This window comes from Leptonychotes weddellii, chromosome 5 (genome assembly GCF_054177405.1).
Source record: "Leptonychotes weddellii isolate Sample4059 chromosome 5, ASM5417740v2, whole genome shotgun sequence".
Taxonomy (NCBI): Eukaryota; Metazoa; Chordata; class Mammalia; order Carnivora; family Phocidae; genus Leptonychotes; species Leptonychotes weddellii.
This window is the reverse complement of record NC_138373.1, coordinates 87606317-87625154: the sequence shown is the minus strand read 5'-3', so window position 1 is coordinate 87625154 and position 18838 is coordinate 87606317. Positions and strand designations below refer to the sequence as shown.

The window sequence follows — 18838 nt, the reverse complement described above, 5'->3', positions numbered from 1 at the left end:
AGACAAAATATGTGACTAGCCCAAGACCAGTAGGCTTTTTTTTATGTTTTCTAAAAGAGGAAGAGAGAATTAAACACACACACACCCCCACACACCCATCACCATCACCACCATCAATAAGAAAAGCATTTTTACAGACATCTGTGTATGCCCCACATTCTTTCCCATCAACCAAAATAGTCCCGTGATACTAGTTCCCACACAGAAATGGATTGGTTATTTATTTACTGTAGTACAAAATGAGATGTGGCCAGTGGGAGGCTGCTGAGGATGACCACAGAACCAAGGCCCTGACAATGGAAAGGTTTTTGAAATCCGAGGCTTTGCATCTCAGACACAAGTCGATGGACGCTTATTCATCTGGCCATCTTCACTTTCCCTCCTTCTCACCTCTCCCCACCCCACATCTCATAGGTTATTAAGCCTGTTGGTTCTGCTGCTTTCTTTGAAATCTATGGCTATCCCCCAAGTACCATATAGCCCACATTCAGATCCTTGCTGTCCCCCAGCATGCTGGCAGGGGGCTTTCTGCTGGTCTCCTTGCGTATTGGTCACATCTTCTTTCACACACTGTGAAGAACTTAGAATCCTTTAAGAGTTTGACGTTTTCCAGGGAATAAAGTCCATTCTTCTAATCTAGCACAGAGTACTCTACAGACCCCTACTTTGGCCAACTGCTCTATTCTCATTTCACAGCCTAGGCTGTAGTTTCTTGTACGGTTAGTAGGTTCCTTGGCATTCTCCTTCTCTGCCTCTGTACCCACCATTGGCTCTGTGTGGCATACCCCTCCCCTCTGTGCATTTGAACCCCCTTGCCAACGTGCTGAATTAATGTTGGTTCTTTCAAACTTGGCTTGTGTCTTCTCCTTTGGGAGGACTATTCTGACCTCCCCTGGTGAAGTGGGCCATCTTTGTGTCCCATGGTACCTTCTCAAGAGCCCCAGTGTGAAACTTCCAACACATGGTAGACGCAGTTCTCATCCACTCAACTGTGAACTTTTTGGGGACAGGACCTGATTCTTAGCACCTAGCAGCACAACCAGACCAGTAAACATGGGTTGGCTGAGTGTTTGGCTTCACTTCACAATAACCTCAGCCACAACATTCAGGACCATGACACACACAGTCTGCTTGCTAGCTACCCAAAGATACCACTAATTAGGAGTGCTACCGAGGTGATCTAGAATTTAGCAAAAGTATTTTCTTCTTTAAAGGACCGTTTCCTAATGAACTTAGTTAGGAATTTGAAGTCATGGAGAGGGACACATTTTTCTCTTCTCTTTTCATGTGTGGATGAAGTCAGAAGTATAGGCTGCAGATGATGGAGTTCAGTTCCACTTGAATATGGATTTGTGTTTTTGCTACACTAAGACAATGTAGAATTCAGTCACTGGCCTAATACAGGATAGTCAGAATAGTCTGCTGCATTACATTAGGAGCGTTTTTTTGGTGATATTAACAGCCTGTATATTGGTGCTTGAAAAAAATTTGTATATTCTCTTTGTAGTTACCAATATGTAGGAAGTAATTTCTAGGGCTTATAACATATGTTTCCGAGGGAAACAGTTTTCGGGTCTAGTTATTTGGTTTTCACACACATGTGCCAAGTGGAGATACCAATATCATACTATAATTGTGGTGGTCTCTCAGCCTACTTTTAGCTGGCAGAAGGTGTCTGTTTCCTGCTATGTATGAAATATTTACTCACCGAATAACTTTTAAACCAGAAATTAACAATTAGTTTTCTACAGCCTGTGTGTACCTTGAGTGGGAGGACAATCAATAGAATTTGTTTATAATTACAAACTATAGAAAGAGTCATTATTTCTTCTGTGTTTTTAAAATTTCTTTAAAAATGTATAGTCATATTTCTTGATCATTTATGCCATTAGAACCATAAGAGATTTGAAAAGAGATCAAGTCCATCATTTAACTTTATAGTTTTTTTTAAAAGATTTAGCTTATTTACTTGAGAGAGAGAAAGAGAGAGAGAGCACACACGAGCAGAGGAAGGGGCAGAGGGAGAGGGAGAGGTAGGCTCCCTGCTGAGCAGGGAGCCCAAAGCGGGGCTTGATCCCAGGACCCTGATATCATGATGTGAGCCAAAGGCAGACGCTTAACCAACCCAGCCACCCAGGCACCCCAATTTTATAAATATTTTTAAAGAAAATAGAATGAGTATATATATAATGTAGTCAATAATGTAGTGAAATTGACTGAATTTTATTTGATTTTATTTTTTAAAAGATTTTGTTTATTTATTTGAGAGAGAGAGAGAGAGAGCTTGAATGGGGTAAGGGGCAGAGGGAGAAGCAGACTCCCCACTGAGCAGGGAGCCTGATGCAGGGCTCGATCCCAGGACTCCAGGATCATGACCTGAGCCGAAGGCAAACGCTCAACCGACTGAGCCACCAAGGCACCCCCTGAATTTTATTTTTGTGATACGTATTTAAAAAATGAGAATGATCCTAAATATTAACACATCAACCAAAATAAATTTATTATTTTAAATTAATAGTTTTTTGTGAAAAAAAATGAAGATAATGTTTGGATTTTCTGCATCACTATTCCTTTATCATAGAATGTTGGGAGTTGAGGGGCTCCTGGGTGGCTCAGATGGTTAAGCATCTGCCTTTGGCTCAGGTCATGATCCCAGGGTCCTGGGATCGAGCCCCACATCGGGCTCCTGGCTCAGCGAGGAGCCTGCTTCTCCCTCTCCCTCTGCCTATCTCCCTGCTCATGCTTTCTCTCTCTCTCTCTCTCTCTGTATCTCTGTGTCTCAAATGAATAAATAAAATCTTAAAAAAAAAAAATTAAAAAAAAAAGAATGTTGGGAGTTGATCTTTATTCTGGATTGTAGTCCATTTCACAAACATACAAAATCATTAGCATATGGAAGGATTGTTTAGTCAAATTTACAATTTCCTCATTAAAAAGAAAAAATATATTTAGCTTTTGATTTAGAGATATCATTACCTGTATTATTCCACTATGATTTCCCATCTTGATATTTATTACAGGTACGTGGAAACTTGGGGAATAGATGACAGAAATGTGATTTATTTATTTATTTTAAGAAAGATTTATTTATTTGAGAGAGAGAGAGAGAGAGAGTGAGCGTGAGCAGGGAGAGAGGCAGAGGGAGAGGGAGAGAGAGAGAATCTCAAGCATAGCACAGAGCCTGATGTGGGGCTTGATCTCATGACCCTGAGATCATGACCTGAGCTGAAATCAAGAGTCAGACGCTCAGTGACTGAGCTGCCCAGGCACCCCTGAAATGTAATTGTTGTGACTGATTGTTTCTACTTTTTGTATCACTTTGGCTGTCAAAGATACATACCATGAATAAATAATTGCACAAGGTGAGGGAAGGTAGTGAAAGTCACTAATCTCATTCTGTTCACTTTCTAAGACCAGGTACCCCATTATCATTAAGAAGTACCTTATAATGGAATGATTACATTGACTTGATTTTTTAATAAATTACAATAACTATGGTAGCCTTTCAAAAACCTAAACTAATGAAACAGAAGGTATTTTAACAGTCTAAGTAATTATTTGGAAAGGATGTTATGGGGGAGTTTGAGTTGACTGGGAGATGGGCTCAATGTTCTTTCTGCTCAGGGATTACGAGATGCCAGGGCTAGGCTCTAAAGAAAATCTAAGAAATGCTGGTTGCCTTAGTTACAGTGTTTTTGTTTGTTGCTTTGTTTTAGACTGCCTCTTTAAGGTGTGCCCTATGAACCGATATTCTGCCCAGAAACAATATTGGAAAGCTAAGCAAGCCAAACAGGGGAACCACACAGAGGCAGCCTTGCTGAAGAAATTACAGGTAAGGGCCAGGCTTCCATTGGTCTGGCTTAGGCTAGACCTAGAACAGAAATAACAAACTATCTATTTTGTATCTTAGTGATTTCACTCAATACACAGAGATTTAGAATAGATGTAGCAACACATTGAAAGTGGAAGGGACTTTTAAGTTATAGGGTGTGACCCCTCATTTCCTGGCATGAAGCTAATACATTCCTGCTGCTAATTTTTAGGGTGTGCCAGACTAATTCAAAGATTCACATCAAGCTAGAAACAATTCAGAATCTCTGTAGGAATCTCAAATCCAGTGATATTTTACTTGGCATATTACTTAATTTTTTTCTTGAAAGACTAAAAAAAAATTGAAAGTCTGTTGCTTCTGGTTTGGGCTGAATGTAAATTCGATAGAACTTAAATTTTGTGTTACTAAAATTCCTGTTACTTTTGGAATTGAAACTATTTTTAGTCTTTTGAAATTCACCTTCTATTTTTATATTGTTTGGTTTGTCTAACAATATTCCTTCTGAAACTAATTTTGTAAGACCAAACAGCCTAGTACTTTTCTGAGATTTTTAACATAAAAGCATCCCGGGATATTTTTGGCCACATTTCAGCATCAAATTGAGACAGTGATCATACTATATTATAGTCATTTATTTAATTGTTGGTCCCCCTACCCCTAGCACCAAGAGTAAAGCAGCCAGCCTATTTTATTCATGGTTATAGTCTTTGTTCCTAAAATAACCTTGTTTCTTTGTTAATTATTGTACTCTGCTTACTATGTTTCCATGCTGAGTATTTGATAATCATTTTACAGCATGCTGCAGAACTGGAACAAAAACAAAATGAATCAGAGAATAAGAAACTGTTGGGAGAAATTGTGAAATACAGTAATGTTATACAAGTAAGTCTATTTACTTTCTCTTAAAAAAGGCCAATATCTTATGGATAATTTGCATTTGCATAGGAATTTCAAGCTGCATTAAAATTGGGGATACAATAGTTTGTTCTTTGATGGCAATTATGGATATTGTGATATTTTCAGGTGATGTTCAGCACAGTATTCTATATGTTTGTGAGTAAGTCTGATGTATACACGTAAGAAAGTGAGTTAATCTAGATGTATGCACAGGTCATTACATCAAAAGGAGGAAGATGGGGAAACATAATTTCTAAAGGCCTGTAGTAAAATCTTCCTTTAGAATTAATGGGACTACCATGTAACACACGAAGCTTAATTTTTTCATTTTGTAGAGAGAGGAAAGTTTTCATATTGTACTTTTATATGGAAATTGTCCTTGAGTTGTTATTAAATGATTTATTTCAATGAGTGTGCACACTGATTTATCTCAGCTGCATTCCTCTCTTGTGTTTCACTTAGATCTTTTAACTTTTTACTTGGTTTATTTGTTAATATATGCCCCACCTTGTTCCAAAAAGAATGTAAGGCATTTTCAAAAATACACACCACATAAGATAAAATAGAAATAAATAAGGCAACTGGGTCAAAGGGAAAAGAGTGGTTAAATGAATAAGGTGAAGTCAGAGCGCAGGCGTGTTTATAAAATCCATGTTGTAAAGTCTGGTCAGCTTTGCTTGGAAGCCTTTTCGTTGCTCACCTTGCTGTAAAGGAAGCATAGTATATTATAGCCCTCCCCTAGGAGGTCCTTAACATAGAACTAAGTCAAAGGTCTAGAAGCGCAAATGTTCCCAGGAAGACCAGAGAAGTTTTCTTCCGGTGAGCTCTCATAAAGGGGATACTGTTTAATAGAGTAAATAATAGCCTTAACAACTTCCTTACAGTAAACACTACAATGAGGTGTTTCATAGAGCTGTTTTAAAAAATAATATCGCCTGATGTTTTGTTATTGGCCAATGGCAAAATGCTAGTGCACAGATCTGTCAAAGCAGCCCTCTCCTGGGACATGATGAGAGTGCCTGGATCTGCAGCAACCAGAATGTAGGACTTCATCTAATGAGACTATATGATACCTGTGGCATGGGTGGGTTGCATGTCCCTTGAGCAATCCTCCATAAATAGAGTTTTTCTTAACCAAGGTTTGATTAATGTGAAGTGCCAGCAAGAGGAGCTTATGTTTCTTGTCAAGAACCGGAAGCACAAATGTTTGCATGGTCAGTTAGGGACCGAGCCATGTGCTCTATCAAGGTAGATTTCGAAGGAGCGGGGTTGGGCCAGGGGGGGTTTCATTGGCTCATGAGATAATTTCTTTCTTATATTGTAGATATTAAAATGACCATTCTGTTTTGAAATGATTGTCATAAAAGACAGGAAAGGTTATTTGTTTTAGCTTTCCTACTCGGTAGAATAATGTCTTGGAAAGGTTTTGTCCATGGCGTCCAAAAAGTCTGAGAAATGGTGCATCTTTGCTCATCTGAGAAGGGAGTAGGATCCTCCTGCAGGAATTATTTGGGATGCAAAGCCTGCCTCTTCACAGAGGAAGAAGTAGGGCTGTCCATGGCAACGATAGTTCATGATACTAAGAGGTTTGGTGCATTATTTTAGTTTCTTGGTTATATTTTAGCATATTCTGGTTTTGTGTCTGTGCAAGAAATGAAGAAAATGTGATTTGGGGGCATTTCCTGGTCTCCTTTGGGAAGCCTGGTTTTATCTTATTATTTATCAGTAGATGAAAATTTTCAGACGTGTGCTCTTGTTTGATTTCTCCATGTGCCTGGTTCATTGTGGGGTAGAGGTGAGGAGGAACCCAAAGAAAGTCAGCTTGGAAACATGGTGAGTGTGAAGTTTGAAGTGTGCCTTTGTTCAACCTGCACATCAAGCAGGATTATGTGAGCACAAGATATATGTACAAACACATACATGTAATTAACAGAGGACATCAAAGAATAAAGGTGGTAATGTCTTTTTCCCCACAGCTGCTGCATATAAAAAGCAACAAGTATCTGACTGTCAACAAGAGATTACCTGCTTTACTGGAGAAGAATGCCATGCGTGTGTCCTTGGATGTTGCAGGAAATGAAGGGTCTTGGTTTTATATTCATCCCTTCTGGAAGCTGAGAAGTGAGGGTGACAACGTATGTAAAAATAAAATTAAGAGGGAAACAGCGTGTTCCTAAAGACAATAATTCTTAATAAGTGAGAGAATCCAGATAGCACAAAGAAAGAATATGTAGTTTTCAATCAACACATTATTTTTATGGTGATCTCTTGAATAGGCTAGAACTATTTATTTATAGTGCACATTGTGCTTGGGAATCATAAAAAGACAAAATGAGATTAATTAAAAAATCATCTTCCAGCTGGAATTCATATGAAAGAATTTAAGTAATGTAAACATTGGCTGAACCTTTTAAAGGAGAGGTAGAATTTGTTTCCTTTCCTAATCAGAAGGGAGCACGGTTGTAAGGAGAAAACTATGCTTAGGAAATGTTGTTTATCCCTTTGAATTAATAGAGTAACAGTGAATTATGACAATATTTCATTTACTGGCTCTATGGTCAGCTGTTTACAGTCTATAAATCTTAAAGACGTATAGAGTATGAGGAGCTATATAGATAGGCACTTGCTTGTTGATGACAATATTTAAAATATGTTTTGGAATACAGGTATGTTGTATCATGTAAATTTTAGTAGTTGCTAAAGTATTTTCTGCTAGTTTATGGAGTAGGGAAAATAAAAATTATGTGAAATGATTCAACAGGATCAATTGTTGGATATTTTTGTTTGTAATAAAGTAGCAAATGACAGTTCCTAACACATGGAAAATGCTCGATAAATGCTAAATAACTTTCTTAAATAGAACACCTTACAAGTACTGGGTCAGGTGATCAAGAAAAATAGTTGAGATTTTAAAAAATTAATGTTATAAATTCAAAGCAATATAAAAGTATAATTATTCTGACAGCGTTCTCAATAGTTTGATTACATTTTAAATATGTTTTGGATATTTCTTGTCCTAGAAGTGTCCTCTTTTATAATGAATCTATATTTTCAGCGAATTTTGAAATACAAATTCAATTCCACAGGATGCAAGCTTCATGGTTTAATTTGGTTAATAAATTATCTGATGATATCCTCCTTAGGTAAGGTTTGGGAGATGCATGGCATGCAGGAATGTAATGCACCTTAAGTCTTGTGTTGGATTCCTTTAAAAAAAAAAAAAAGTTCTACTTGTTTATTATTTGGCATCAAATGATGTGTGCTGTGAGCATGATATATATGTTAATTTCAGTAGGTAGTTAATTACAATCAACTCTCAATTATATAGGGACTGATTATGCAGTTTATGAACACCCCATGTCTTCTGGTGCCCTTTCTTGTAATGCTTTTTTTCCCTCTCCAGTCTCCTATGGAACAGTGTCCCAGTCTGTAAGTGGTAATGAAAATCAGACTTGAAAATGAGTAAAACCCGAGCTAAAGTTCTGAGGGAATACGAGGAAATGATTGGATAAATTAGGGCCTTTAGATTAGCTGTGGATTTTATTCATTCTATCTATTCCTTTCCCTGCTCCCAAATGCCTTTATAGGATCAACTGAGAGTTGAATGTAATGAACTATTTCAAATAATTAGTTGTACTGGGGTCGGGGGGCCTCCCACCCAAACATTCCGTCTTGGTAAAATGGACAATGTAATTGTTAAGTGCAATATTGGAATCCTCCTTCTATAGATGTGCTCCATAAAGCATGGCTAAAACAACCTTCCACATTGCTTTTTGCTGGAACATCTCACGATTTTTGCTCACCACTGTGTAGCTGTTGTATGTGATTAAGGTTGCTGTGAAAACAAGCACACCCACATCCCCTGTTTGGCGCATAAATAATTGTCTTGTAATGCTCATTTTCTTCCCTAGAAATAGGTAGCATTCCCTAGCAATAAGTATCGTTCTAAAATTCCAAAATGTATTTTATTGAAGGCAGTTGCAAATACTGTCACTTCATAACAAGTGATTTAATTACTACTGATTTTCTTTAAAAGTATAGTAAGCTAGGAAGAAGAAATTGTAAAGTTCAAAGGATTTTTAAACTTATATTTTACTATTAAGCAATTAGTAAGTTGTGATTCAGGTTGTAAGTATCCAATAAGATGTTCAGTGACAGAAATGAAATGTAAGAATGAGGCTGATGGTAGTTTGGGGAGAAAAATGCTCATATCCTCAAAAATCAGTGGTTTCTACTATTTATAGAAGGGTCAGTTGGGTAGTTTTTTGGGGAAAATAGATTCATGGATCCCTCAACTTTCCAGCTGTAAAGAGGCCCTTGTTTGCTGTTGTTTAGTTAGAAAGTCATTGGGGATAGCAGAGTACATAAATATTTCATTTTCATTTATTTTCCCATGACTGAGTGGTTAATTTTTCATTTTCAGCTTTTTTTTTTTTTTTTAAAGATTTTATTTATTTTTTGAGAGAGAGAGAATGAGAGACAGAGAGCACGAGAGGGAAGAGGGTCAGAAGGAGAAGCAGACCACCCGCCGAGCAGGGAGCCCGATGTGGGACTCGATCCCGGGACTCCAGGATCATGACCTGAGCCGAAGGCAGTCGCTCAACCAACTGAGCCACCCAGGCGCCCCATTTTCAGCTTTGATGAAGGAAGACATTAGTTCTTTACCTTGATGGTAGATTTTTTTTTTTAAAGATTTTATTTATTTATTTGACAGAGAGAGACACAGCGAGAGAAGGAACACAAGCAGGGGGAGTGGGAGAGGGAGAAGCAGGCTTCCCGCCGAGCAGGGAGCCCGATGCGGGACTCGATCCCGGGACTCCGGGATCATGACCTGAGCCGAAGGCAGACGCTTAACGACTGAGCCACCCAGGCGCCCCAGTGGTAGATTTTAAAAAGGAGGAAAGCCCAGATATTCTTTCAGTGAGAAGAAAAATTCAACTCTTAGGCAAAGAGCCTCTTCAAATAGCAAGTCGATTTTGTTATTTTGCAAAACTAATTCTCTTGGAATTCTAGCAAAGGCAGGACTAGATAGATCCCTGGTATGTTGGCTTCTACTGCAATGTCATGCCAGGTGTCACTTCCAAAGAAAGGTAGCTGCCAGTGGCATTATATTACTCTTTATTTTCAGTAAAATCTCAGCTTGGATCTGCATGGCTGTTGCATAGAATCAACAGAAGTGCTTTTGGAATTGGAATTTTTAAAAGATGCTTGTGTACTAGGGTGAGCGTGACATGGCAGAAAATGATTGTATCCTCAAGTTCCTTATTTTAAATACACAGCTTCTCAGAAGGTATCAGACCACATCAGTGGACCAGCCCCGTGCTGTGTTCTTCAGAGCATATTACCAAGTTCCATATTTACCAAGTTATCTAATTAGGTGTGAATTCCCTGAGGACAGGGACTATTTGTCACACTTTGTATTCTTTTTGGCACCTCTAATGTTCTTTTTATTTCTTTTGATTAGCATCTTATCCATTCCATCTGCAAGATTTTTTTTTCACCTTGGTTAGTCAAAGTAACTGTTGTCAAGAACAAGACTGAGGACTTGGAAATTAGTGAGTTAATGTTAGATCCTCTTTGTGAATACCGTTCTTATTCTTGGTGTTTAGAGCATTTTGGCTATATGGCTGGTCTCTTAAAAATATACAGTAGAAGACTTTCTGGGCGGTGTTTTGAAATAAATATGACATATGGATTGACCCAAAGCTTACAGAAAACCATAGTAAAATAGTAAGATGTAGTGGATATAGGTGCAAACAAAAATATTCTTTTAATTGGAAAGACATAGCTAGAATATATCATTATATTTAGCAGCTTATTGGCTAATATTTTACGATGCAGACAAGAATGACATTGTAGACCAAATCCAATTGTCCTTTAAGAAATTGGAAGATCAGGGGCACCTGGGTGGCTCAGTCGGTTAAGTGGCTGCCTTCGGCTCAGGTCATGATCCCAGGGTCCTGGGATCGAGCCCCGCATCGGGCTCCCTGCTCCGCGGGAAGCCTGCTTCTCCCTCTCCCACTCCCCCTGCTTGTGTTCCCTCTCTCGCTGTCTCTTTCTGTCAAATAAATAAATAAAATCTTTAAAAAAAAAAAAAAGAAATTGGAAGATCAGACGCAGCATGGGCAGGATGTGTATTAAGTCCCAGTATTTGTAGTATGAATGGCTACGTAGATTTCTGTCTGGCCCTGAGAGTTGGAGCTGCCTTGGTGTCATGTGCAATAAGTGTGTGTGTGTGTGTGTGTGTGTGTGTTTTGGAAGGGGATGTTGGAAATATGTTTATGTCATGGTGAGTTTATATGTTTTTGCTTATATTTAATTTTTAAAAATACTTACCAATTTTGGTTCAAAGAAAACAATATAAAGATGTATTGCTTAAAGTCTCATCCTTTTTTCCATTTCCCCATTGTCTGTCCTCTGTACCACAGTAAACCCCCGGAAAGATTTCTGATGCATGTACTCTTACTCCCTCCCTCCTTCCCTTTTTTACACAAAGAGAGCCTGGCTCTACCCCCTCACCCTCTCACTTCATGTTTCTTGATGATATTCCCTTATCTGTGCATAGAGAGCTTCTATGATGGCTTTGGTGAGTCACGGCCCCAGCACCCGACTGATGATGGACTTGAAAGGCAGGTGATGAATAGAGACCAATCCTGTAAGCAGTAGAAGCTACTTCTGCAAACCTAAGAACAACTTCCCTTTGCTCGAATAGTGAGCTTGAGGCTTCTTTATCATAGTTTGTGATAACAGTACTTTGTGTAAATGTAGACTCCTGTATATAACACATAAAGGCTTAATTCATATTGGAAATATGAAATTATGTTCTTGAAAGTCTAGGTCTAGGTTAAGGGAAGAGAAGTTTTGTTTATTCTTATTTTCTGAGGCCTAATTTTTCAGTTATCTGTCAAACTAATGTACTCTAATACTCAGTAAGAAATATGCAAAGAGAAGGTATTAGTTTTCATTTCTGAGATGGTGAGCAATTCTATATGAGAATTGAGTGTGTAGGTCTTATATAGTAATAAGTCTTTTTTTAAAAAAGATTTTATTTATTTATTTGAGAGAGAGAGAGGGAGTGCAAAGAAGAACAGAGGGAGAGGGACAAGCAGGCTCTGCGATCAGCATGGACCCCAGTGTAGGACTCAATCCTAGGACCTTGAGATCATGACCTGGGCTGAAATCAAGAGTCGGAGGCTTAAGCGACTGAGCCACCTAGGCACCCCATACAGTCATAAGTCTTCTAATGGGTTGTAACAAGAGAAACTTTAGTAACTCTAAAATTAAACTGTTCATTATTACCATTAAGAAAGCATAACTTAGGGACGCCTGGGTGGCTCAGGCATTTGGGCGTCTACCTTCAGCTCAGGTCATGATGCCAGGGTCCTGGGATCAAGTTCTGCAAGGGGCTCCTCGTCAGCGAGGAACCTGCTTCTCCCTCTGCCTGCCACTCCCCCTGCTTGTGCTCTCTCTCTCTGACAAATACATAAATAAGATCTTTTTTTTTTTTTAAAAAAAGAAAACATAACTTCATTTCCCACAATTTGAGTTATGAATATAAATTCTTGAAGATAAATTGGACATTGTTAATGATAACATAAATGAAAAATCAACTTCGACTTACTTCTCTGGAGCATTTCTCCCAAAGCCAACTAAAAAAATTTTTATATATATATATTTTTTTTTCAGTAATCTCTACTCCCCTGAGATCAAGAGTTGCATGCTTTACCACCTGAGCCAGCCAGGCACCTCCTAATTAAAAAAATTTTAAGTTAAATTTTTTTTTTAATTTAAAACTGAACATCAAAGTTTAAAGAGCAATATTAGTTTGGGATGTTTAAAATAAGAGTGAACCAGATGCTCAAGGACCAAACAATAAGCATATTTCTACAGGGTCATTCCTAATTGGGCATTTCCTGGATCCAGGTGACATTAGAATGTTTAATGTATTTCTGGGATGATGGGAAATTTCAAATTTAACAGGCTTGTTTTTAATCCCATAGATAATACAAATGAGTAACACTTTCTGCTTGCACTTGATGTGCTTCTACTATTTAGGCAGATTGATTGTGGCAGATGTATTCACTTGCTCTGCTGCTGCGCTCACGGCATAAGACCCGGGGTGCAGGGGTAACGTCCTATTTATTGACATTGAAAAAGTTCTTACTGAAATGGGAGACTAATAAGAAAAGGGTCCACACTCGTTTTATGAATCCAGGCTGCTAGGCACTCTGAAACATGACTACATGATCATTTATCAGAAAATATTTTATTCAAAGAGAAAAAGAATTGAGCTAAGATTTTTTTTTTTTTTAAAGATTTTATTTATTCACCTGAGACACAGAGATACAGAGACAGAGAGAGAGCATGAGCAGGGAGAGAGGCAGAGGGAGAGAGAGAAGCAGACTCCCTGCCGAGCAGGGAGCCCGATGTGGGGCTCGATCCCAGGACTCTGGGATCATGACCTGAGCCGAAGGCAGACGCCTAACCGACTGAGCCACCCAGGCGCCCCTGAGCTAAGATTTGTGTGGAAGCCAGACCAGGTGTTAGGTCAATGACTGGACTTCCCTGCAGTTATTTCTAGCTTCAAGTATAGCACCACAGATGTGCTCGGCGTCTCAGTTGCAACTTATTTCTGATTCCTAGATTGTCGTGGGTGATAAAGTTGTCTTGATGCCTGTGAACGCAGGACAACCACTGCATGCCAGCAACATAGAGCTTCTCGATAATCCGGGATGTAAGGAGGTGAGTTCAGGAGGAAAGAAAATGAATTTATTTTTATCACGAGAGGAAAAAAAAAGTCACAGCTTCATTCATTGTTGTCATGAACGTGATTATGCTAATTAATATTCCTAAGATCTGTGTAGATAGTGATTACTATTTTTGGATGGTGTTTGTGTTGAGGTACATACTTCGTTGTCCAGAGTTATCTTTTTTCTCTTTTTTACTAGTTGGAGGAATAATTTCTGGTATAAAATGGAATCAGTTTTACAATTTCACATTCTTCATTAATAGGTGAATGCCGTTAATTGCAACACTAGCTGGAAAATCACTTTATTCATGAAATATAGTTCCTATCGAGAGGATGTACTAAAAGGAGTAAGTATGTGCTACAGGGAACATTTGCTAGAAGAATTGAAAGTAGTCTTACTAAACTTCTGGATGCAAAACTTGTGTATTCAGTAGTATTCATAGTTCAGAAGATGATTATAAACCTTAACATAGTCACTATGAGTGTTTCATTGAGTTTTCTTCTCTATAGTTTGACATGTATAGATAATCATTAAAAGCCAAGTAAGTAGCAGAAGGGCCCAGAGTATCAAAACCAGGAGACATCTGCTTCTTATGTCTATTTGTTCAGACTTCTCTTGGAAATACAGTGTTCTCTTCCTGCTTTCCTAGGGTGATGTTGTTAGATTGTTTCATGCGGAACAAGAGAAGTTTCTGACTTGTGACGAATATGAGAAAAAACAGCACATCTTCCTTCGGACAACCTTGCGTCAGTCAGCTACTTCTGCTACCAGTTCTAAAGCGCTCTGGGAAATAGAGGTGTGCAAATATTTTTTGGATTTTAATAAATATTTATATAAAAAAGACAAGATTTACTAGGCTGATTATTTTATTGTTATATGCATCTAAATTTATGATAAACCCATAACACAATAGTATTTGTGGACTAACTTGTACCTCTTTGTTACTGTGATCAATTTGAAATGTTGCTACTTCCTTTACCTATCCTCTCTGGGGTATGTCTTTTCCTGTCTCTTTCTTTCTCATCTAATAAGGGAATATATAGAGGTTGCTTTTTTAAAAGATTTTTGTTATGTTAATCACCATACATTACATCATTAGTTTTTGATGTAGTGTTCCATGATTCATTGTTTGTGCACAACACCCAGTGCTCCATGCAGAACGTGCCCTCTTTAATACCCATCACCAGGCTAACCCATCCCACCACCCCCCCTCCCCTCTAGAACCCTCAGTTTGTTTTTCAGAGTCCATCGTGTCTCATGGTTCGTCTCCCCCTCCGCCCCCCCTTCATTCTTCCCCTCCTGCTATCTATTTCTTTTTTTTTTCTTCTCAACATATATTGCATTATTTGTTTCAGAGGTACAGATCTGGGATTCAACAGTCTTGCACAATTCACAGCGCTCACCATAGCACATACCCTCCCCAATGTCTATCACCCAGCCACCCCATCCCTCCCACCCGCCACCACTCCAGCAACCCTCAGTTTGGAAGTTGCTTTTTTAAAAATCCATCGTGAAATGTTGTCAGGACTGATCGGACTGCAGGTGATGTGCCTCAAATGGCATTGGAGTTACGATGGAACTTCCACGCACTTTAGGTAGAGACAGATATCAGAACTGTACAGTCATGGAGAAAAACACTTGTTTCTTTTGGGGAGCACCATTTTTATTGGATGACGAGACCCATAGTTAAGAATTCATCCATCCCAGGGGTGCCTGGGTGGCTCAATCGTTAAGTGTCTGCCTTCGGCTCAGGTCATGATCCCAGGGTCCTGGGATCGAGCCCCGCATCGGGTTCCCTGCTCCGCGGGAAGCCTGCTTCTCCCTCTCCCACTCCCCCTGCTTGTGTTCCTGCTCTCGCTATGTCTGTCTCTGTCAAATAAATAAATAAAATCTTAAAAAAAAAAAAGATTTCACCCATCCTTTAAAAAGCGTTTCTTAAATGTTGCCAATATGGTAGAGTAATTAAGAAAATGTAAGGTATGGATTTTTCTTTAAAGGATCTTTCTGTATGGTGGAGGAGATAAGATGGACATAATTACCTATGAACAAGCTGACATTTGATAAGTTCCATCCTGATTTAATGGACATCCAGGCCGATAGTGGTGGTTCTCAACCATTTTAAACCCATCACTTCCCTTTTACAGCATATATTTCGTGACACTTCTTTAATATCTTAAAATGAAATTCATAGGTAATATTATTTATAGATTTACATGATTAAAAATTAATGACATCCCTAAATTCCAATTTAGAAAAAACAAAAGGAAAATAATTTATAATAAATAATTGATAATAAAATAATATGTATTTCAACATGTAAATAATTACTCTAGAAGGTGTAATATTTGTACCTGTCTTGAATGAATACATTTGGATTTGAAAGAAGTGGTAGAAGATGAGAGGATCAGAAGACATTCAATACAGGGGCGCCTGGATGGCTCAGTCGGTTAAGCGTCTGCTTTCAGCTCGGATCATGATCTCGGGATCCTGGGATTGAGCCCCGCCTTGGGTTCCCTGCTCAACAGGAGCCTGCTTCTCCCTCTCCCTCTGCCTCTGCTTCTGCTGCTCCCCCTGCTTGTGCTCTCTCTCTCTCGCTGTCTCTCTCTCTCAAATAAATAAATAAAATCTTAAAAAAAAAAAGACATTCTATACAAGTACAGGAAAATGAAAGAGCAGGGGTAAATGTGGGCCCTTGACTATCTCGTGATCTTGTGTTAAGGGAAGTAATAACAGAACACATTTATTTGTCCATGGTTAAAAAAAAAAGAAGGAAATAAACATATTGAATAGGGATAACAACAGAAATTACAGACTATTGAAACAGAAAATGAGGAAGTATGATGTTTATGCCAATGAGCTGAGCCTTAATTATAAATGTAACATCACAACAATTCTCTAAGTTATGACATGGTTTAGAATAGAGATGAACTAGTACAAAAAGCATGTTTTCTTTCTTGAAACCCCAGTAATATTGAGGCATACTTTCAGTCTCTAGCATTCAGAAGAGACCTTATCCTTCAACAGGATAGGTTTACAGGGAATTGAGAAAGTCTCAGGAAAAACAACCATCACCAAAACTACATGATATTCTTCCATGAAGTCTACCTGACAATGTCTTTTATCGGGCTAAGCCTGAAAGATAACAGGCAGCCCCCCAAATAAATACATAATTGAAATATGTATTTTTCACGCCGTAGACTTCTTATCATTGTGCTCTAAAGAATTTTTTTTAAAAGATTTTATTTATTTGTTGGACAGAGCACAAGCAGGGGGATTGGCAGGCAGTAGGAGAGGGAGAAGCAGGCTTCCCGCGGAGCAGGGAGGCCGATGCGGGGCTCGATCCCAGGACCCTGGGATCATGACCTGAGCCGAAGGCAGATGCTTAACGGCTGAGCCACCCAGGCGCCCCTCATTGTGCTCTAAAGAATTAAAGAAATACAGGGATAGCAATAATGTGAGGTATAATTTTAAAGCTTTATTAATGAAATAGTCATAAAAAAGTCACATAGTGACTTCCCCATACAGTGAGTTCCCCTCATTTCATGTGTCTCCGCCTATGTGATATTTGGCTCTAAGTCTTTTAAAGGAATTGTGAATCTTCTCTCTTATCTATTTACTATTAGTTTTATAGATTTTGCTGTAACTGTATCACTGCATCGTAATCCTTTCCAACAACATGTGTAGTTGAAAATACCGAGCAGTCAACATGGAGAGAATGAATCCATTATTTAATAATTCTGAAACAATGTCTTACACTCAGTTAAGCTTCGTAGTGAATTTCTCTTCAATTACTGGACTTGTCATCTGACTTGATATGAAAACTTTTTAATATGATTGTATGTTAAAGTATTACCAATTTCTGTTTGTGGTAGGTTCGTTTCTGCAGGAGGTTTGAACGAGGTGGGCTGTGGGACATTTCTTTATCGTGCGCTGTGTCGGTCAACGTGGTTGAGGTTGTTTCAAGCAAAGAGGTATCTGGTGTAGGAAATGAGGTTTCAGTGTTACTGGAAGGACCGGATGGGGAAAACTAGGGTAGGGAACGTGGTCTTATTTGAAGATCAGGCAATGCCGAAAATCACCACTGCTCCTCCTCTGAGCCCTCAGCCCTCTCCCCCTTGCTTCAGGAGGTGCCCACATCACCTTGCAGGAGGCTGCACTAGGCAGCTGCCGCCCCTTCACCGGACCCCGAAGGGGAAGCTTTCGTCTACTTTTCTCTGCTTTCCATCCTAATGGAATGACTCCAGAACCCTGCTGGTGGGGATTTCCACCCTCACAGAGACACCGAGAGAGGAGCGCTTGGAAGGGTGGGGTGGGACCCGAGTGCCACACACAATATCTAGCCTGTGCTCAACTCCCCTGAGACTTCCAGCATATATATAAATATATATATATATAGTATCTTAGCCAACGCCCGATGATGCCAGTAGCATCCCTCCAAAATCACTGTGACGAATGAAAATGTTTTCTGTATCTCCAGTTGTCCCCTAGGGCATCATACTGGTGTTGCTAGACCTACTACTGTCTGGGATAGGAGTTCTTAGTCTGGGATCCGTGGTGAGCTTCAAGTTATTCGTGAACCTCTAGCAGCTGTATACAAATGTGTGTGTATGTTCGCGAGACCACCAATAGATTTGATCAGAGTGTCAAAGGTATCTATGCCTTCGCCAAAGAAGTTCGATGGTAGCCGGTGTGATTGCAAAGGATTTGTGGAAGAAGTTTGATATGAGAACTTAGAACTTAGCCTTGGAGGATGGGTAGGTATTTGGTCACAGGGAGAGTGGTTTTTTTTTAAGACTTCCTCCACTTTGAAGTCTTTTCATAATTATTATCTTATTTGAACTATCAGAGTAGGGGAAGACCTAGAAGCTAGAGTCTAGCAAAAGCATTAGGAGGTTATATACAGCAGCACACAGAATCTGAGGCTGTGCAGGAGTCCGGGGTGGGGGGGTCAGTATTAACAAAAAGAAGGTAACCTGTTGGGGGAGAATAATGAAAAGTTCCCTAGTACTTAATCTTCAAAACAATCCTATGAATTAAAATCATTTTGTACATGATGAAACTGGCTTGAAGATATTAAATTACTTGCTGCGATCATACCATAGGAACTGGCAGAGCTGGGACTCAAACACAGTCATCTTCAGGCTGCAAAATGTAGGCTTTGCGACTGCCCCAAGGCACCTGCTTCAGAGCATCTACTTTTATTCTCAGCGAGCCTAGTGGCTCAGCATCTGGGGCAAGGCCAATTCCAAGGACAGGTATCAAAGGCCATGGTATTAATAAAAAAGCACATGTGGAAAGGGCCAAGAATTAAGTTCGTTGAGAGCTCCAGGCCTTGGCATTTGTGGTTCTCTCTGCCTGG

General features: G+C 39.2%; 1 protein-coding gene across 1 annotated transcript in view; it reads left to right on the top strand.

Annotated features, from left to right (window-relative positions):
- ITPR2 (inositol 1,4,5-trisphosphate receptor type 2) overlaps positions 1–18838 on the top strand; it is an 838078-nt gene that overhangs the window by 455568 nt on the left and 363672 nt on the right. Inside the window, exons 4-9 of the mRNA XM_081818942.1 lie at positions 3717–3832; positions 4628–4714; positions 6706–6864; positions 13373–13471; positions 13742–13825; positions 14129–14275. Coding sequence (XP_081675068.1) covers positions 3717–3832; positions 4628–4714; positions 6706–6864; positions 13373–13471; positions 13742–13825; positions 14129–14275 — 692 coding nt within the window. The remainder of the gene's footprint in view (positions 1–3716; positions 3833–4627; positions 4715–6705; positions 6865–13372; positions 13472–13741; positions 13826–14128; positions 14276–18838) is intronic.